The 21,959-nt window shown below is 42.3% G+C and overlaps 2 protein-coding genes across 6 annotated transcripts in view; one reads left to right on the forward strand and one right to left on the reverse strand.

Moving 5' to 3' along the window:
• Ctnna2 (catenin alpha 2) overlaps nt 1-21,959 on the reverse strand; it is a 1,050,408-nt gene that overhangs the window by 347,933 nt on the left and 680,516 nt on the right. The window lies entirely within an intron of this gene.
• Nucleotides 5,289-20,752, forward strand: Lrrtm1 (leucine rich repeat transmembrane neuronal 1). 2 transcript variants are annotated; one of them, XR_013112447.1, is made up of 3 exons: nt 5,289-5,855; nt 6,131-8,069; nt 20,345-20,752. XR_013112447.1 is itself a non-coding variant. In XM_034511451.2 (2 exons), exon 2 carries the CDS (start codon nt 6,190-6,192, stop codon nt 7,759-7,761), a length of 1,572 nt encoding a protein of 523 aa, XP_034367342.1. In that variant the 5' UTR covers nt 5,686-5,851; nt 6,131-6,189; the 3' UTR covers nt 7,762-8,137. The 2 variants fall into 2 exon arrangements, 1 of the variants encoding a protein (XP_034367342.1); XM_034511451.2 differs by lacking the exon at nt 20,345-20,752 and having other exon boundaries at nt 5,686-5,851; nt 6,131-8,137.

Below are 21,959 nucleotides of genomic sequence, written 5' to 3' on the forward strand. Positions count from 1 at the left end.
GCCCTGAATTGGAGACATTGCCATGGGTGACCTTGAAATCCAAATTTTTCCACCGTTACCACTACAGATTGGTACCACCACATCTAGTTTATGTGATATGTGAGACAGAACTTGGGTCTACATTCACACCCAGCAAGCAATCTACCCATGGATATACATCCTCAGGTCTGCTTCTTATTTAATAAATTTAATTGAATTAATTCTAATTCAATTTAATTGAATTAATTAAGAAATTAATAAATTGAATATCTAGGTTTTTTGGGTAAGTGGAGGGATTGAGAAAAGTCCCAAGACTCTGCATTTCTAACAAGATCTGAGGTTGCTTGCTCCAGCTGATTGTGTTGAGTCACAAAGTTTTAACATGCACAATCTTACTAAACTTTCGTAAGTATCCTTTCAGGTAGTCATACTTTGACGTATTTAACAGATAGTGGGGATGGCATGTGTGGAGTCACACTGAGAAGAAAAAATAATTCGGTCCTATAATCACAGCACTAGAAAGATATAACAGGTCATAAGTTTTAGGCCATCCTGGGCTTTAGAAGGAGTTAAAGTTCAACATAACTACGTGTGGAAACCTTGTCTCAAAAAAAGAAAATGAAAAACATAAACAAACACACACACACACACACAAAAAACTAGAATAGCAGAGCAGGAATCCTAATTTAGCCACTTCTTAGTCTTGATTTCAAGATGTTTAACCAGTCCTCGCAGTTCTAAAAGTCATGATAGAAGTGATTGCCACACTCATATAGAATGAATATGACCAAAAATGAGTAAAAGTAAACGATAGAGTGGATAAAAACGAGGGGCCATTTCATATGGGATAGGGTAGAATTGAGGTCAGTTAAGTGATCCTAGCTGTTTGACCTTCATGTTGAAGGTCAGAATACAAGTCACCCCAAGACAGACAAAGCATAAAATAAAAGGCTCTCCCAACAGGCCAAGACCAAGTGCACAAAATCAGCACAGAAAGGACCCATAAATAGGCCCAAGAGAAAAGGACATTCATATTTACTTAGTTTACCACCATTATTCAGTTCATTCATTGAGCATGACAAGAACTTTCTTATTATTACTTACATTGCTGCCTTCTTTCAAGAGAGACATGCAGCTTGATCAGAAGGGAACTGCCCCTATTTAATTTGTTTCTACTAACTAGGCCTCCTGAGTGAAGTCTGAGGGTCCTCACCCCTGGGCTCCACAGGCATCTGTGGTGGCACTCCACATAAAGTGCCATCTGTGTGGTGCGTGCCCAGAGGAACAAAGAGGTTAATTCTCTTCTTTTGCAACTGTGACTCCCATCCTCCCCCAGTTCCTCTAAGTGTTTCCTTTTAAAGAAAAGCCATGGTTCACTGCTACTGAAAATTAAAGACAACAGCATAAAGATCAAGGTCCAGGCTGGTACCAGCAATGACAGAACATTAAAATCGTTACTTAAATTTCTCTTTCCTTGAAAACTGACAAAGACTATTGAAGGAAAGGCAACTATAATACAGGTTGATTTCGTAAACTGTGTGTGTGTGTGTGTGTGTTTTTACCAAAACTGGTATATGGAGAGGCCAAGGGTTGATATTGAGATATCATTCTCCATCACTTCTGTTTTCTACCTTATTCTTTGAAACAGGGTTTCTCATTGAACTCGCTGTTTAACCTAGACTGCCAGGGCAGAAAGCCTTCTGGATTCTTGTATCTTTAGTGTCAGTGATAGGATAATAGTACAGGCGACCACATCTTACATGGGTCATTACACAGGTGCTGGGGATCTGAATTCAGGTCTTCAAGCTTGCCTACATCTCCAAGCACTTTACCCACTTTCCAACCCAATTTCAGAATCTTTCTAGTTGTATCTCTTCATTCATTGATTCTTTTGGCTGAAATGAACAAATTGGAGGTGACCTTCAGTTTTGATGAAGTGACTGGAAATAATGGTTATATGACTTCCTCCCTCTCATGTCACAGGGAGTACCAGAAAACAGGAGAGGTTGGTTTTTTCCTTTTTTCTTCTTTCTTTCTTTCTTTCTTTCTTTCTTTCTTTCTTTCTTTCTTTCCTTCTTTTTTTCTTTCCTTTTTTGGTAAAGTTTACTTTATAAGGTCGAAGAGAAAAGGAATAACCAATTAACTCATCCTTCTTTTACAGACTACACTTCTAGCTTCTTTAACTAAACCGGGTTGCCTTCTTTCTACCTCACTTCAGTTACAGATTTGCTTTGGCAAACAGATTCTTACTCTGTACACCCTGGTCTTCCTTCTGAGTTGTCGAAATTATGTTTTCAATACTTATCTTTTCTGACACCAGACTATGGGGCCAGGGCTCCACTCCTAACTTTATGTTAGCTTGCTGTTTTCTGGTTTCCTCTTGAGGAATATCCAGCTTCTAGAATTGAGGGCATATTACCTTGATAAGATAGACTCAATGTCCTACCCTACACAAACATGCTGACTATCAACAGGGTTCTCAAGACATACAGAACAATGCTTTTCAGCTATCCAACAATGAAAAAGACATGAGGTAACATAAACCTGTGATTACCCCCCAAGAAAACTTGGTAAAGAACATGGTGGCCACTTTACTGTTTGATAAATGAAGCTTTCTCTCAAAACAAGCAAAAATAAAAGACAAGAAAATAATGGAAGGCAAGCATATTTCTCCCCCATTTTAATATCTTGGGCCCTTAGGAATATGGAATGGAAATTTGTGAAAAAAAATCCATATCAGCTTGCTGTGGTGACTCAAAAGTTGTCGTTTCTCAACTCAACTTTGCTGAAACACTTGATTCATGTTGTTCTTATTTAACCTAATTTGCATTGATTTAATCAGTGCTGGTATGCTTTAAATACATAATAAATTGGAATTCTGCAACTCAGAAGACTTAGAATAGCTAAATTTCAATAAAGCTCATTTCAATCTGTTAATGTATACAGCTCTGCCAAGGGATTTAAGAGGATAGAAAAGATGCAACTTGCCACATTAGAGGTGAGAAGGGCTTAAAGATATCATGCAGACAAAATGATGTGCAGGATAACAACATGGATATATATATATATATATATATATATATATATATATATATATATATATGTCATAATTACAGCCTAGGAGCATCTTCTATACGTTGAGTGGCATACTTAGAAGAAAACTCACATATAAATGCAGTACGTTTAATTTTATTCTTTTTCTTTTTTGCCAACACTCAACTCTTCTCTGCCTCTCTGTACCAGCTCTACAAATCAAGTGACATCCAAAGTAGGACCTCTTCTTGCCCATTTGGCAGCCTCTCTCATCCTTCTGCCAAGCTGCATGCATTATAAAGATTTTCTTCCTAGCAGCCATGGGGATTGGGTGCCTTATGCTCAAAGTACTTGCTGAATGGCTGGCCACTGTTTACCCCTGCCTAAGCCTGCCCAGCCTTGCTCCTCCAACCCTTTAGAGTTTATGGCTCAATCAGTCGGCATGCTGTCAGGAATAATTGTTTTGGCAAGGGCTAAAACCACTTGATGATGAAATTGTTTCTCTGTCTGTTAAAGTGTTCTGCAGCAACGCAGAAGTGCCAAGTGCCCAGTCCAGAGTTAGGTTGGAGGCAGGGTGAGGACAGCTGACCATCCAGACTGGCAAAGAAAGAACACAGCTCTGAGGAGGACCAACAAAGTTCTATCTGTGACAGTAAGGTGTATGACCTTGAATAATCCCCAGATGTCTCTGGCCTCAGTTTTGTCATGTGCAAAATGGAGAATGATTTTCTCATGTCTCCTGTAGCTCCTAAGACAGCATGTGATGTCTAGGGCATTTCAGATTTGTGTACTTTTCAATTACATGATGCATCTTGGAGATGAATGACCAGGGCAGAGCTCAGAGGAATACAGAATGGGATGATTCATATGACTTTTCCTGAAAAGTGCCACCTGTCTTTGGTGACCTTAATTCTACCAATTTGTCTTTTCAACTTTGTTGTTAAGGGCCAGTCTAGTGGCTTGACCAATCTACTCAACCCATGAGATCTCCCAGTTCAGCATCCTTTCCCGCAACATAGTAGTGACAGATGCGCCCACTTACTTGGAGTTTATTAGAAGCAGAAATGATGTGAATGTGAGGAGACTAGTCCACTTCAACCCTTCACTCCTCCTGACACTGGCTCACTTAGCCATCTTTGAAGATTTTTGACCTCCTTTTCTTTTTTATAACAGATGGCCAATAAGTCTATGGGAACAGGGTAGATCTGTTATGATTGTGACTGGAGGGGTGCATGTATTCATTATATAGACTACTGTCTATAAAGGATTGAAAGTAGAAAATCCGGCAGGGGCTTTTCCTGGTATTTAAAAGAAAAGTAGCATTCTTCTGTACTGTAGCAAAAACTGAATTAGGGATGAGTGGATGAGAAAAGGGCTTCCTTTTCCTTTAAAAATACCTCTTCTCTACACATCTTCTAGTATATTCTCCAGGGCTTAGATGTAATTACCATGAACAGCACATGTCAGTGTTAGGCTCGCCCATGTCATACAACAGCATCTTTATCCTTGAAGGCAGTGTGCTCCATGTAGGGTGTAGACTGGGTGAGCCCCAGTAGGATATTCATCAGTCTCTGTGTACATAGACTGAAATCGCCATACTGCAACCCTCTCATCAGGACCCAGATGGCTTTTCCCACACAGTGGCCTTGGGAAGCATTCCCCCAGCAAACCCTGAAAATGGCCCAGCTCCATGTAGAAAGGTAGTTAGTGTTACTGTTAGCAAAGGAGAGGAGAGGAGAGGAGAGGAGAGGAGAGGAGAGGAGAGGAGAGGAGAGGAGAGGAGAGGAGAGGAGAGGAGAGGAGAGGAGAGGAGAGGAGAGGAGACTGAGACTGAGATTGTCAGAACCAAACTCCAAATCTCTGCCTTCCTGTGTCTCCTCTCAAGTTGCTTTTGGAAAGCAAAGAAACAAATGTTGATTGCTCTACACAGTCCTACGTATCTGTTACACGTAGGCAGTTTAACAGAGGGGGATATATCCCCAAAGAAAGGTTGGCGGTGCGGGGAGGGGGGCGAATATGTTAGTCCCTCATTTAGCTATATCTTGTCATTGATGATGTTTTTACCCCACCCCCTCTTCTTTTTTTTTCCACCCGCAAATATATACAAAAAAAAAAAAAAAGCTGAGGGTGTTTTTCATTTCATCAAAGAACATATATTACTTTAGCGGCTTGGTTTTTAAAAAAAATGTTGGTTTTCTGCCCACCCCTTTTCAATCTGCCGGTGTTGGAGGTGCTCGGAGAAGACGCACAATCGCGAGCAGCTTACGACACTCAGTGAGCAGTCGGTGCCGGTGCAGGCTCGCGCACACTCCTCGGAGGAGGGAAGGAGCCGGGGCGCTGCTCTGCGCTCCGCAAAGCATGAGCCGGCCAGGTTTCCGCAGCTGCCCGGGACACGAATGGCAGGCGTTCTCCAACCAGGACTCCAAGGTGGCTGCGATTCGCGGTGGTCATTGCCGATGACATTCTCCAGACTGTCAAATCCTGGGGAGTCTCGAGCCCCGAGTTTGGAGTTGATTTTTTCCCTCAACCCCCCAACCACGTCACAGTCTCAACTGCAGAGGAAAAAAAAAGGGGGACCGAGGCAGGAAGGCGAGAAACCCGGGCTCCCGGCACGTAGTTGGGAAACTTGCGGGTCCTAGAAGTCGCCTCCCAGCTCCGCCGACCGCCCCTGCAGCCCCGGAGCGCAGCAGCAAAGTGAGACATTGTGCGTCTGCCAGATCCTCGGGCCGCGGAGCAGGGCTGCCTCGGGAAACACAGAGGGGTCTTCTCTCGCCCTGCATATAATTAGCTTGCACACAAAGGGAGCAGCTGAATGGAGGTTGTCACTCGCTGGAAAAGGGTGGGTAAGACACTTTTTTAATTAAATTCTTTCCAGAAGAAAAAAATTTTTTCCTCCCTTTGCTGCCGCATCTAACATGGACTGCATTACCCCGGCTTTGATCTTTCCCTGGTTGTGAACTTTGTATGCCGCCCGGCTTTCTGCATGCTTATAAGGTGAACGTGTGGCTCTTGGGAGGGGGGGTTCCTTCTGCATTTTTCTATATTGATTTGATTTTTTTTGTCCCTTTCTTCCCCCTCCCCCTCCCTCTCCTCTCCCTCGGAATAAAATATGATATAGATTTCTGACCCAGCGCTTCCAATGGACATTCTCCAGTCTCTCTGGAAAGATTCTCGCTAATGGATTTCCTGCTACTCGGCCTCTGTCTACACTGGCTGCTGAGGAGGCCCTCGGGGGTGGTCTTGTGTCTGCTGGGGGCCTGCTTTCAGATGCTGCCCGCCGCCCCCAGCGGATGCCCGGGGCAGTGTCGGTGCGAGGGGCGTCTGCTGTACTGCGAGGCGCTCAACCTGACCGAGGCGCCCCACAACCTGTCCGGCCTGCTGGGCTTGTCTTTGCGCTACAACAGCCTCTCGGAGCTGCGCGCCGGCCAGTTCACAGGGTTAATGCAGCTCACGTGGCTGTATTTGGATCACAATCACATCTGCTCGGTGCAGGGGGACGCCTTTCAGAAACTGCGCCGAGTTAAGGAACTCACGCTGAGTTCCAACCAGATCACCGAACTGGCCAATACCACCTTTCGGCCCATGCCCAACCTGCGCAGCGTGGACCTGTCCTATAACAAGCTGCAGGCGCTAGCTCCGGATCTCTTCCACGGGCTGCGGAAGCTCACCACCCTGCACATGCGGGCCAATGCCATCCAGTTCGTGCCGGTGCGCATCTTTCAGGACTGCCGCAGCCTCAAGTTTCTCGACATTGGATATAATCAGCTCAAGAGTCTGGCGCGCAACTCTTTTGCCGGCTTGTTCAAGCTCACAGAGCTACACCTGGAGCATAACGACTTGATCAAGGTGAACTTTGCCCATTTCCCGCGCCTCATCTCCCTGCACTCGCTCTGCCTGAGGCGGAATAAGGTTGCCATTGTGGTCAGCTCTCTCGACTGGGTTTGGAATTTGGAGAAAATGGACTTGTCTGGGAACGAGATCGAATATATGGAGCCCCATGTGTTCGAGACCGTGCCGTACCTGCAGTCCCTGCAACTGGACTCCAACCGCCTCACTTACATTGAGCCCCGTATCCTCAACTCCTGGAAGTCCCTTACAAGCATCACTCTGGCCGGGAACCTGTGGGACTGCGGGCGCAACGTATGTGCCCTAGCTTCCTGGCTCAGCAACTTCCAGGGACGTTACGATGCTAACTTGCAGTGCGCCAGCCCGGAGTACGCACAGGGCGAGGACGTCTTGGATGCAGTGTATGCTTTCCACCTGTGTGAGGATGGGGCCGAGCCCACCAGCGGCCACCTCCTGTCGGCGGCCGTCACTAACCGCAGTGACCTAGCGCCCCCTGAGAGCTCAGCCACGACTCTGGTGGACGGTGGGGAGGGGCTGCACGATGGCACGCTTGAGCCCATCACGGTGGCTCTCCCCGGAGGTGAGCACGCAGAGAACGCTGTGCAAATACACAAGGTGGTCACGGGCACGATGGCCCTCATCTTCTCCTTCCTCATCGTGGTCCTCGTACTCTACGTATCCTGGAAGTGTTTCCCAGCCAGCCTCAGGCAGCTCAGACAGTGCTTTGTCACGCAGCGCAGGAAGCAGAAGCAGAAACAGACCATGCATCAGATGGCTGCTATGTCTGCCCAGGAATATTATGTTGATTACAAACCTAATCACATCGAGGGGGCCCTGGTTATCATCAACGAGTATGGCTCGTGTACCTGTCACCAGCAACCTGCGAGGGAATGCGAGGTGTGATTGTCCCAGAGGCTCCCAACCCATGCACTACCAAATATGCCTGGGCAGCCGGGCGGGCCAGCGGGCACCAGGACTGGTCTCCTCTGCGCTCTGATTTGTTGACTGAAACTGTAAGGGGATCTCTCCCAGAGACTTGACATTTTAGCTTTATGTGTCTTAAAAACAAACAAACAAAAATCCCGAAATAAAACACAACAAAAACCCCACCCCATAATCTTCAGGACAGTCTGTCTTAAATTTCATATGAGAACTTCTTCCTCCCTTTGAAGATCTGTCCATATTCAGGAATCTGAGAGTGTTAAAAAAAGGTACCAATCATTGATTTTTTTTTTTTTTTGTAAACTAAAACGTTTAAAATAAAATAGCATTTACAGTTTCTACAGACTGGTGGAACCTAAATGAACTGCTACCTGTCTTACTGTAGAAGTGGGGTTGAAGGTGGTTTTTTTTGTTTGTTTGTTTGTTTTTTTGTTTTTAATGTATGTGGGAGTTGGAATGAGGGCTCGTGGCAGGTGGGGAAAAAGTCCTGGTATCATGGAGTAAAATCAGCAGGTTCTATTTGAAATGATGAGAAGGGCAAATGAAGACAGCTTATCCACGTAATTGCATCTTCATGAGTAAGGTACAAGTCACTAAGACCCTTTATAGTGTACAGGGGGGAAGACTGGGCATCCCTTCTTGGCCTCTAAGTCAAGAGATCAGAGGTCTTGGCAAGATCGCTGCAAATGGCTTTTTAAAGGCAATGCTTGACAGTTTGAAAGGGTTTTCCCTCTTTCAAATCAGCTCAAGATTTCCCCATCATATTCCACTTGATATTTGATCTTATTTCTCCCATGTCCTTTACTCAGAATTAGTAACGTTTATCATCCCCTCCCAAGTTAATGAGAGAACCTCTCAGCCCCTGAAAAGGGGTGGGGAGGGAAAGAGAGGGAGAAGGAGAGGGAGAGGAAGAGGGAGGGAGAGAGGAAGAGGGAGGGAGAGAGGGAGGGAGGGAGAGAGGGAATGAGAGAGAGAGAGGGAGAAAGAGAGAGAGGGAGGGAGGAAGGGAGGGAGGGAGGGAAGGAGAGAGAGGGAGAAAGAGAGAGGGAGGGAGGGAGGGAAGGAGAGAGAGAGGGAGAGAGAGAGAGAGAGAGAGAGAGAGAGAGAGAGAGAGAGAGAGAATATCTCAGTGTTCAATACTGAGACAGGCTCCTCCTGGAGCTAAGGCTTCAGCCAGCTTCAGTTTAGGAGTTACTGTGAGGAGAGAGAGAGGAAACCCTGACTCAGGAATCCCCCTTGGGTAATGACTTGTGGTGAGAATATTCCAGTCCTGACTTGGTACAGCAGCCTTGGGAGTGAGGTGGGAGACATCCCTCTTTATCCCTGTGCTTGCATAACACAAATATGGGAAGAATTTGTTAACCCAGAACAGAAAAGCTGCCTCCTCTCAGATGATTCTTTCATGTGGTGTGTGCTTTTTCTGTTTTTCCACTATTATTATTGTTATTATTATTATTATTATTATTATTATTATTATTTAATGTTTTGATGACTGATAGCCCCTTCCCAGCCCCTCAAAGGCTTTTGGGGCCCCTTCATTGACCTAGTATTCTTTTTATTGAACTACAGAGTGAGGAGATATGGGTAGTAGCCCTTGGGTGGGTTCTGAGATGGGCAAGAGGGCAGGAGTGTATTGATGGATATTTTTTTCTTTAGACAGCTAACAATGTAATCAGATGTATGATTGAAACACACCATCATAGATAGTAAATGACAGCTGGAGCACCATTCCCCACAGTACTCTTACTAATACTAAAGCACTACGTTTTTCTTTCTTTCTTTTTTTATCCCTTGCCTTCCTTTCAAGAGATAAGTACACATAGCAGTAATCAAGATTTGGGGTGGAGAGCGTTAAATACACAACCCCATCCCTCACAATGCAAATGGCCCTAACTACTAACCTAAAGAGAAAATCTCCCACTTTTTCAAATGCACAATAACATTAGCAGAAGGTTTACTTAAGCTAAGAATTGGTGATAGATTCTTCTACCACTGAAGAAATCAATATGCTTAAAAATATGGCTTACAGAGGCTCTTGGAAAGGAAATACTTTGCAAATATCTTTAACATGTAAGCCTTAGGCAAGAGCTACACACACACACACACACACACACACACACACACACACACACACCGACTCACACCTGACCAAAAAACTTCACCTCTGTTTGCTTTATAATAACAGGATTTTATGGTACATACCATGTTCTTAACACTTGTTCAGATTGTGGATATTGTAAGAAAGTTGGTTTTTTGATAACTTTGCGGATGGGGTTTGGGGTTTAGTTTAAGCATGATGGTGCTGGATTGCCTTTGCAAACAGATGAACACTGAGAGGGTAGGAGTAGGGATGTGGCTGATATCCCTGATACCAGCAATTGAACCTTACTAAGAGCACTTTCTCTGGAAGAACCACGGCATTATTTTAGTTTTCTTTCTTTCCTTTTTGTTCTTTATTTCTGTTCCTTTCTTCCTTTCTTCCTTCCTTCCTTTCCTTTCTTTCTTTCTTTCTTTCTTTCTTTCTTTCTTTCTTTCTTTCTTTCTTTCTTTCTTTCTTTCTAAATTACAGCACTGTGGTCACTGAAGTAGGGTTCCTGTTAACTTCACCTCTTCACAGGGAGACCACAGGAATTTAGTGCCACATGCTGTTCTATCTTAGTGCTCGACAGTGTTGGTGTGCTTATATGAATTTTGCTCCAAGAAGCAAACCTTTGGGGCAGACATTACAACTACAGCGTCCTTCTGTCCTCCACATATTGACACTGGAATCAATAGTTTAGCTGCATCCTAAAATATACCCCAATTCTTTTTCTTTTCCAACATAGCTAGGAAAGAGGGAATAGTCATGTTTTGTTCTCTGCTGCTCTACCATTCCCAAGAGAGAACATCGTGTATTTAAGATATCTTAAGACCTTGTAAATCAAATGAAAAATCTTCGAAAAGAGAAATCAGACATTAGTAATTTTCAGAGCAAATGATGTGTGACCAGCTCTGTTTTACTGTTTGTATTCATAGGCAAGCAAGAGTCTTCCACACACACAGGGATTTCACTCACATGGATACCTGATTCAGTGCTTCTGGCTTTCAGGAAGGGCAAAGGGAGAGAGAAGCTAAATATAAGACAGAATGCTAGTTTTAACTAAGGTTTTGTGATACTTGCAATCTTTTATTCTTCAAATTAATTAATCTCTAAGCTTCAGGGATCTTGCTGTGACCCCTCTAAGCAATCTGCTACACATTTGAAAGAGAATTTAATTTTTAAAGGTGTAGTACTTTTTTTCATCCCTATTTGTTCTTCCCTTGCAAGATGCTAATTTCATCTTGTGCTCGCTCTAAAGAGTTCATGGCTACATCGTGGGCATCGTGATGGATTAACCCTGCCTTTCAGTATTTTCCAAGTACTGATTAAGGTTCAGCAATGGTATTGAGGCTTTTTAAAAAATATATATATTTATAGAGAAAAAAAAAAGTGTTTTCAAATGACAAATGGCACTTTCTCATACTGCTCTTAGCCCCAGTAGAACTTCAGGTTGTGCCAGAAAGTGGGTTCAGGGAAACTCATCTTAGACTGTTACACAGAGGACAGGCGGCTCCTGACTCTCAGACTTCAGTCGGCCTGGTGGGACCACATGCTCCACAAAAGACCACACACTCCTTACACTATAAAGTTTCTATCACAAAGAAAACATGATTGACATGAAAGGTTGAACAGATATGCTGGTCTAAAGTATCCTCCCAGGCTTCACACAGCACTCTACCTTTGCTCTTTGCTCTTAGAGAGGCAGACATTTGGTGTGATTTAGCAGCAGCCACACATTGAGGAGGATGTGTCAGTAATTAGAGTGGCAAACACCATTTGTTATTCCTCCCCAGTTTCCCAAGCAAGTGCACATAGATCATTGGCGGGCTTTGGAGCCACCTGTGTTTCTGATTGGAATTAATCAACTTGTCAGCAAGTCCGATGCCATTCTCTCTGGCATGGCCAAGTGACGCTGCTGGACACCCCTGGATCATAGAATCTGGTGAAATAAAACTCATCAGGTGTTTCCTCTCTGAGAAAATGATGACAATTTTATATATCTTTTGAAAAATGAGTATCAGGGTGCTCTCTTGTAGTGAAGACAAGAACATATTGGAATTGTGCTTATGTTAATTGAGTTGAAATGGCTATTAATGGATTGTCAAACTTTATGAATTTAGCTAGGATATGACTATTAAACATAATCTAAAAATATATTGGAAAAGATTGAGGGATACACACATCTGTCTATATGTATGTATACACACATGTACATATGTAGTCATTTATACAAGACAACATAAACCTACACACAGGACTATATCACACAATTAACGTGTACCACTAATTATTCTATGATCAAGTTGTGATTTGAGGGAAATGTGATAAAATCAGCCATAAATAAAATATGAAGACTGATGTGGTTGATGTAGTTTCAAGTATTGTACCTGAGTTGGTTGAGGTTTTGCAGCCTGGAGAGCCTCTGGGCTCCTCACACCACACAGAGTACACTCCTGCTGTCTAGTGGTTAGAGCTAGAAATGGCATTGCATTCTTTTGAAAACATCTTCTACTTCAGGATTAGGGAGTATACTTACTTTTAAATTATTTTAAATGCTTCTGTCTGCATTTTTCCTGTGAAATTCATTAGACAAAACCCTAACTTCCGACTGGAAATCATAGCCATCTTCTCAATGGAAACAATTCCTAAACATCTTATTTTGTGTGTGTGTGTGTGTGTGTGTGTGTGTGTGTGTGTGAAGTTCCTGGCAGATAAATACTTAATGATTAAAACACAGAAGCAAAAGAGATGAAAAGAAAAGGACTTGCTGAGCATTTTCTTGGCATGGGTACCTTTCTTTTTCAGGTTTTTAATATGCAACGTGTAGGCAACTATATCTGTTCAAGAGGAACCCGAGGCTTACAGAAATTAAGGATCTTGTACAAAGTACAAAGGGTCCAAGACACTGAGGGAATGCTGGAGTCCACTCTGTTGGCTTTTTAAAGTACACAGATTATTTTTTCTTTGGACAGTTGTTTTCTCCACTCACACCTACCAAAGAGCCTAGTCTGTACAGAGAGTCTGTTTGCCAATATATCCTGCTAAGCACATTCTTATTGAATGTCATGGGTAGGGTGATCAAATACAGAAACTTTGGCTATGGTCTTTTATGTCTGCTCATCAGTAGATGAGTCCTGTGAAACCCTGTCACCAGAGGAGACATTCAAATGATGCCCAAAGAACAGCAATTACCCAAGCCATTCTCTTACCAGAAGGCAGAACTTAGAGAAAATAAGGCCTAGGCTTCCATCTGTTATTGCTAGGGAGGCCCTCACATTTCTTACTTGGTGATCACATGATTATGTGTCTATGCTAGCTATAGGTTCTCAAGCAGAAATAAATTTGCATTTTACACACACACACACACACACACACACACACACACACACACACTCACCAGGGAATTTACTTAGTAATGTATATAGATAGTTTTTATTTTTATTTCCGTACTTGGCTAGGTGCTATGAGCATCTGCAGAATAGAAGTCACAGATACAGCTAAGCATCTTACAATGAACACGGTATCTTTAACAAGAAAGAGCTATTTGACCACAAATATCAAGAATGCCAGAAGGGAGACACTTGGCTCCATGGTAGGAAGGAATGCTGTAACTAAACCTGTACAAAAGTTGCTTGCTCAGAATGGTCTTTCTAAGCTTTTATTTTATCTGCAAGGGTTGATTTCCCTTTAAGACTTCTTTCTCTCTGTCTTTTTTAACCAGGGAGTTGCAAGTCTAAATTAAAAACCCTCAGGTTGTTTGTTAATCAGCAAAAGACATGTAGTTAGCACATCCTTCCCCAAGAACATATGGCAAACCTTAAATTAACTAAGGCAAAACTAGTCAGAACCCTCAACTGACCCACTTTTTCCTTTAGCAAGACCTCATTTAAAAAAACATGGGTGGGGGATCAAGTTAACGGTGACAGACTTGATTAATGCAACAAAAACCGAGAAACTTTGGTATTCCTTCCAGTCTGGTCCTGGGGTCTGACACATCCAGTCACCCTGTCTCTACTTTCTCCAGCCCCACCCAAGACTGCAATGCCTCTGAGGTAAGCATGAGCATCAATTACGAAAAGAAAAATCAATGTGTGTATTCAGGTGAGTGGGATGGGCATATGAGTGAAAGGTGTTATCTCAGAGTTTAGGAAAAGGCTGCCCAGAGCTGCACACATTACTCACAAAAGTATTTGGAAAGAGGAAGACAGGCATAAGGCTGGTGTTTATAGGGATGGCATTGTGAGGGAAACAGAGAACTCAATTTAAAGCAAATACATAAGTCAGACTGGTTCGAGCTAACCAGAACACATTTGCAGGGCAGGTCAAGATGTTAAAAAAAAAAAAAAAAAAAAAAAAAATGCCCAAATACCAAAACCCAAAAATGCAGAACCTAGAAGTCAGGAGTTTTGGTCTTTAAACCTGGTGCTATTATTCTTCATTTTCTAGGGAAGATTTTGGCTAAGCATACCTCAGTAGGTCTCACTCACTCCATATTTTTGAAGGATTTATCTAGTATTCCCCGAGGACACTTTCCATTCTGTACTTCGATTTTACCATTTCTCCCATCAATAAAATATGAAACAAAAGTAGTTTTCGAGTTAGTGTCATTTAACCAGAAAATTAAAACCTCCCTGCATTCTCACTCCCCAGACATTCTGATTCATCAGGCTTGCCTGCATATGAACGAGAAAGTATAGATGAGAAACTGACTGAGAGATACAGGCTTCAGAGAGGTAGATGGAAATCTGGGGAAAGATGAAGAAGTTCAGGTGTATGTGGTATGTGTGAATATAGATTTATAAAATATGCAGAAAGACTAAGTCTAAAGAGGATACCCAACAACCTGTGTATTGAGTCCTGAGATGCAGGACTGAGACATATGCCCAATTAAAACAACAGAATGCTAAGGAATACTACAAGGTTGAGAAGTAAGAAAGAAAATATTTTTCAGGATTTCTAAAATAATTCAATATAATTGACTAGCATTGGGGTTAGCCTTCTATTAAAATAATGTAGGGGATGGAGCAGAAGGAGAAGAGGAGAGACATGAAGAAAGACAAGGCATTGGAGAAAGATACAAGGAACGGAAAGAAGACAAAGGTCTTGAGATTTGTGATTTACATGTTAAAGCTATCACCAGTGACAGCTGAGCTAGACTGACTCCTCAGTCCTATTTAGCTGTATCCCTTCTGATCTACAGAGCTGGCCCTTTTGCTTCCTCTCAATGGGATGCTGAGAAGCCATTTTCTTTCAGATAAGGTGTACTTCTCAACCTGTGTGTTTGGAATCACTGGGGACCTTTGATGAATATTGATGACTGAGTCTCACCCTAAAGTATTCTTACTTCACAGATCCGAGGGATGGGGAGGTTTTAGAAATATTCCCAGATGATTGGTTGTATAGCTCAGCCCAGGTTAAGAATCATTGACTTAGAAGGTCTTTTGATCATATCCTGTTCGTTCAGCAAGATAATAGCTATATAACTTGGACAACATTTTTTTTTTCAGAAGATAAGATGATCCAGTAGCTGGTCTGGGTAGGGTCCTGGTTAAATATGGGCCTTGTTGCTGACCACCTACCCCCATTGGCTTCACTTGGCAGCACCGTGGAATTCATAAGTACAGTTGTGCTTAGAACTTATTTCTGAATCCTTGTTAATCTATCAAGCACTGCTAGTGATCATTCCTTTATTGCCTTTTGGTCTCTCAAGTTCTCTGAATACGTTTACAAGGCAGGCATAGACTTATCCTGTTTAGAGGACATGAAGCCTCATATGTGAAGGCATCGTGCGGCTGCCACAAGGTCACTGATGAAGTCAGACCAGACACCTAGCACTTCTGCTTCTCAGTGATGTGTCCTTCCCTTTTGCAACTTCCATTTCCCTCTCTGGTTGTGTCATTATGAGGCAAAATACTCACATCCATGTCTCTTCTGGGAGTCCTAAGAGACACTCTGTTTTCCTGCTTAATGTATGCCTTTCTTCTCCTCTAGCTAGACACTGAGACACCATTTCATCTCTGCCTTCTCGTATACCCTCCATCCTCCCTGAGCCTGACTTGTTCTTTCTTTGCCACTCATGCCTCTGGGTTGCTAAGAAAAACACCCAAAGAGATGTCAGCACTTAGCTAACACCCCGTAACACCAAAATATCCCTTTGTAGCCAACCCACAACCACCAACAGCTTTGCTACTGGCTCTTCCAAGAATGTGAAGGCGAAATCCTAATAAGACTTTGATTGATGTGGGATGATAATTCTACTCAGAATTCTGGCAGCTTGAACAAGAATCTTGGTGGAAGGAATGAGGAGAGACAGGGCTAACTTAGAGAAGTTACTCTTATATTCAAAACCCATGCAGCCAAATAAGTAGGGTGGCATATATTTGGCCAGGTGACTATGCCTTGATCAATTCATTTACCAACCCAAGTCTATCAGCTCCAACAATGGTCTAAGAGCTTAAATCAAGGCTCACATGAAGATGCGTTTTTTTTTTTCCTTCTTAAGCCAGTACCATCTTTGAAAACCATGTTTTTTTTTTTTTGAACATTTCCCATCAGCATGTCTATCTTCAATTAAAAATTCTACATATGAAACTGTGTGGCAGGATTTCCAGCTCAGAGATACTGTGGGCGGCCTCGAACAAAAGGGAGACGGCTCAGCAGCATTTGGAAGCTGGATTAGTCTGTCACAGAAAGGTCTAGAAAAGCCAAGTTACACACAATTAATGGAACAATACCACAATCTGTCTTCAGCTGGCCCAGGCGTTCCTGTCATTTGTCCCTCAGCTGCAGAACCACGTGGCCTGTGAGTTTGTGTCTCTGCTCCATCATGATGGCATTTTCAGAGAAATCTCTATTTCCAGCAGCCGAGATTTGTTTTTTGCTTCGCTTTGCTTTGTTTGTTTGTTTGCTTGCTTGCTTCCCTTCCTTTTTAGATTGTTTACTCTACCAAGAACGGTCCTTTCTGTTCTTGGAACTCACTCTTTTCTGCTAATTGCCCAGGTCATTTTTATCTAGCATCTCATATTGATTCCCCTCCCCCCTTTTTATCTTCTTGCAAAAAAAAATCACACACATACAATAAAGACCAAACATTCCACAGTGGGTGAAGGGATGTGTGGCATTAGAGCTAGAATGCTGATACACAACACACTGCTCAGACTTTCACCCTTCTAGTTATGTTGCTCAACCCATTCAATCAGGTAGCAGTAGTTTCTTTCTCAGGGAGTAGTAAGCACATATTTGTTGGAGGGACAAAAGAACCATTTAACATGGAAATGATTGCACCTGTGAAGGTGAGGCACAAAGCCAGAGGAACCTGGAGCCATGGCTCTTCCAAACTTACCATAGGAGTGAGCTGAAGATGCCTCCATAATTTCGTAATTTGTTTAGAAAAGATGGTCCTTCGCTTGGGAGTAATTATACATATATTTATACAGATACTATTCATGTTGTGGTTGATAGGCAAACTGTTCAGTCCTGAATATTTTCTCATCCAAGTTCTGCCATCAATCTGGGTCTATTTTTCCTTACAGTACTTTTCAGCATGCTCAGCCTGAAAATTAGGTAAAGGCTGGTGGAGACTGGTCAGAGGGTAAAGGAGCCTGCTTCCAAGCCTTAGGACATAAGTTCAAACCCAAGGTAGAAGGAAACAATTGACTTGCTCAAGTCCAATGATGCAGATTTGTCTTGCCTTTTTCTGCTGTGCTCAGTCAGGGCTGATAGGCATAGTCCACCACAGAACATGTCAACACGTCAACATGTCAACAGCATTTACATGATTGCATGTGATTATGCACACATATATGGGTTTAGCACTGTTCTCCCCACTTTTAGATGAACTGTAGCCTAGTGACCTCTCCCAGAAGCACTGTTTATGAAGGTTTTAAGTGAGAAAATAAAATTTATCTCCACTGTGAATTGTCTATTATCCACTGCTAGTTTCCAAAGGGGATATCTGGTCAATATGTTGAGGTCACCATCTAACTCCTACACTTTTACTTAATGACTATGATATTAAATTATACCAATCCCCAGGATACTAAGCAGAAACACCTATCTTTAGACAACAACCTTCTATTTCAGAAGCTTTTCCTTTGTGTGCAAGCCATCCCAATTTGGTTGTAACAAGCAAGGGGAACAAAGGGTGGAGAGAGCAGCTGCGAAGAGCTTTTCTTCTAAGAAGGGGGTTGAGTATGACAAGGCAGGCTCCCTGGACAGCTTCACCAATTCTTCACTAGACCTTGGACTAGATGGCTCTCCTTGTGACATCCTTTCTTTCTGTGTTGGTGGTGAATTCTAGCTTTGTTTCTAGCTCTCTGATTTAGTAGTCAAGTGTACAGTATAAAAGCATAGGGAAAGAAATGGCAGTTTCCAGCCCATTCTCCTAATGGCATGACTTACTTGCTGGCAAAGAGGTGAATGCATGTTTTCCAAAGGGCAGGTTATAGTACCCCAAGAGATGTAGTCACTCACACAAAGAAGAATATGTCTAGCTAGAAGAAACATTCTATGCTCCATCTACACCCTGAGAGCTGAAGCTGTCCCAAGCAATACCTAATACTGTGACTTGTTCAGAGGAAGAGAATACTAAGAGCATTTCTCTACTGCAGGTAAACACATTAATATTAGCAACACAGAAAATCTATATTATCAGAGAAGACTCTAACCATTTGGGAATTGAGGACAGCTTTGACTTTCAGTGTTTTGAGTCTTTGTTGACTTTTTATTGTTGTTGCTGCTTGTTTTCTGCCTCCATCTCTCTTTCCTTCTGTTGTGTCAGTCTGAACCAGTCGCAAATCTTTCCTTCCTTTTCTCCCTGCTCTTAATCAGCTCATAGTTATGAACCCTACTATGCTTTACCAACTGGTCAAAAATTGCATTGAGGGAACAAACACAATTATTTTTAGGTGGGTTAACAAAATTCTTCCTCAATATTATGTATAAGTACAGCCATGCATATAGCATATCAACAGATATACAATATATATATATATATATATATATATATATATATATATATATATATGCAATATTAAAATTTCAGTGCAACAGAGTACTGACAGAAAATGACAACAGTCTTTCTCGGTGGGAGACTGTGATAATGAGGAGGGGAAAGTCTGAGCACACTGAGAACAGTGCCTACAGTGATTGACATGGTGAAGAGATTACAGCAAATAGGATAAGCATCACTGTAGTTCATCAACTAAGGTTTTGAGGACAACAAAGGGGGGTCCATGCATTTTGATGACAAAAAGTGAGATTTAGAAATTGCAATATGCACTAGGACATTGGTCTTATCAGGCTCTTCTGGACTCAACATATCCCATGCTTTTCTGTTTGGAGCCTTCATGATGAATTAAAAAGATGAGAAATATGGAATTAACAGACACCTTTGGTTCTGCCTCAGCTTACTGGCTTAGCTTTTGGACCTCAATCTTCTTGTCCTTGAAATTCAGAATATAATCCCTTGTAAGTCTGTTTCACAATATTGTGGTTACAATCAAGAGAGATAGATAATGTTGTTAAAAGAACCTTAGAAAGTTGAAGGACTCAACACACACAATGTTTTAAAAAAGTGGGAAGTCTTAGGGTGGTACTGACAGGAGTGTCGTGGTTCCATCTACCAGTGTGACCTCTGAGGTCCACAGGCACACCTTACATTTCTACCATTAACCAATTCTCCACCTTACTGTGATGAACATGAGTATATGTGGGAGGCTACTGGACAGAAAGGAGAAGGCTCAGCTCACCCAATCTACTAAGTTCCATCCAAGTGGCTTGCTTTAGTTTTGTTTTTGTTGTTGTTGTTGTTTTGTTTTGTTTTTTTGGACAGGGGACAGAGTTTCTCGGTATATCCCTGGGTGTCCTGGAACTGATGCTGTAGACCAGGCCAGCCTCAAGCTCAGAGATTCACCTGCCTTTGCCTCCCAAATGCTAGGATTAAAGGTTTTCACCACCACCACCACTCAGCTATTGGTTCAGGATTTTAGGATAATGATCAGAAATTATTGGCACTGGCTTCGTTAAAAAGGCTGGCCTGCAACAAATGCTCAATCAACATGAGTCTTCCTTGTGTCCTTTGGCAATGTAGCCGCATGCCATGTATATCAAAATTAAATGAGGGTAAGCCCAATTGGCACAAGAGGCAGTTGGTGTTCTGATGTGGAAACTAAGAAGAGACTTGAGGAGTTTTAGAGAACATTAGATCACCACAAAAAAAGAGTAACGAGTGGGATGGGAAGGAGTTATGTAGAGTAATTAGTAGGGAAATGGATGGAGAGAGAACCCCTCTGTTTGTCACTAGAGTCAACCATAATACTTAAAAAAAAAAAAAAACCTTGCATAGACTTCACATAAAGGCCTACCATCACAGATACTCTTTGCCTAGCCTACATACAGTGCATTATTATTATTATTATTATTATTATTATTATTATCATCATCTAATATAATGGCTCTCCTCAGTTCTGTCAACAGATTCCATATACACCCATCCTCTGCACACCTCTCCACAAGCAGCATATACCTGTTTCACCTCCTGTGAGCTTAGAGACTTCTGGAGGAAGGTGGGAGCAGAAATCTCATCTGGCTCAATGGTAATCACGTCTTGCCATCAAAAGTGCATGTGTTGCTTTTGTGAACATTCAAGTGCTGACAACCATGGTGGTATTGTATCTGCCAGCCTCTGTGACTGTATATCTGGACTGCACAGCCAAGCAGTTCTGATCTGCAGCAAAAGCCAGCCACACATACCAAAGCAAGCTGCCCACACGTTTATACAGAACTGCTAACCCACAAGAACTGCAATGAAAAGAGATAAGAGAGACGGAAGGATTGCTTTTGTTTTGATTTTCTACTCAAATAAGCTCTTTGAAGAAAAAAAATAAGAAAAAGAAGGGAGAAAAATGAAAGGAAAGAAAAATAAAATAAAAAAAGAATCGTTCTCCAAGCTGGTGCCCTGCGAAGATTCCTCCCCTCCCTTCCTTGTCCAAGCACTCCACCATCTGTGCAGACTGTATAACAGCAAGTTCTGGAAACAGGCTGAGAAATCTGGGCCAGTCCAGAGGCCGTGCTATCTTAGTATATGTGTGGTAGGGCTTTGTAGACTTTGGTTTTCACCTTAATCTTTCATCGACTGCCAGATCTTGGAAGCAAAGCTGTTACCACCAGTTTCTGTTTGTAAAATGAGACTAAAGGTACTATCCCCAGAGAAATTCTGGTATCTTCTCTGTAGTTCAGTGCTTCCACTAACAGCTTGCCTCACAAAACACAACTGTGGTAAATATTAAAGAATGTTAATAAAAATGAGATAAAACACCAAGGGATCCTTTTATTTTTGCCCCCCCTTCTTCGCCCTTTTGTAAACGGTGGCTTGTCAGAAAATTTGTTACTGTGATCAACATAATTTCCCAAAGCAATTTTCTAAGAGCAGGCATAGATTTGCTGTGATCACTATGAGTTTTCAATCCTGTAATGAGGAGGGAGTGGATTGCTGTTGTTTCTCTCATTTTTGGGTAAATGTTCCTTCCTTGGAGCACTCAACAAAGGGAGAAAGCCAGGATGTGATATTTGATTTTCCTTTACAGAATAAACAGGGACAACAGAGAGGAGATGCTTCCAGTGTCTGGATCAGACCTTAAGATGGTAATTAATTGCTTAACTAAGAAAATAAATACCTAGGCCCTCAAATGCAGGGGTCACTAAATAAATAGAGTATCTGTACAGTGCACTGGACTCTAAGCTTGCTCATACAGATTCTATTCATGCTTCACAAGAAGGGCAAGTTAAACACACAATAGGATAACATTTTTGCTGCTTTCATTGTCATGTTTGCATGACCATTGGTCTTCAGGGCAATAAGGAATAGAAGATGACTGGACTTTGAAACATAAAATGCCTAGAGATCTGTACACAAGTTGTGTAGAATAGGACAAACAACTCCCAAATCTGTTAGTTTAGAATGGTTCACTATTCCTGTTTTGAAAGTAGGGTTAAAATTACTGCATTTTGTACATTCTGAAAACACACTAGCATTCAATTAGTATCATGAGTATCCTCAGCAAAATTCTTGACCCCATCC

The sequence above is a fragment of the Arvicanthis niloticus genome, chromosome 9, assembly GCF_011762505.2.
Source record: "Arvicanthis niloticus isolate mArvNil1 chromosome 9, mArvNil1.pat.X, whole genome shotgun sequence".
NCBI classification, from domain to species: Eukaryota; Metazoa; Chordata; class Mammalia; order Rodentia; family Muridae; genus Arvicanthis; species Arvicanthis niloticus.

What these genes read in the sequence shown, in the direction of transcription:
- Lrrtm1 (XM_034511451.2), top strand. Translation starts at nt 6,190, where the DNA reads ATGGATTTCCTGCTACTCGGCCTCTGTCTACACTGGCTGCTGAGGAGG.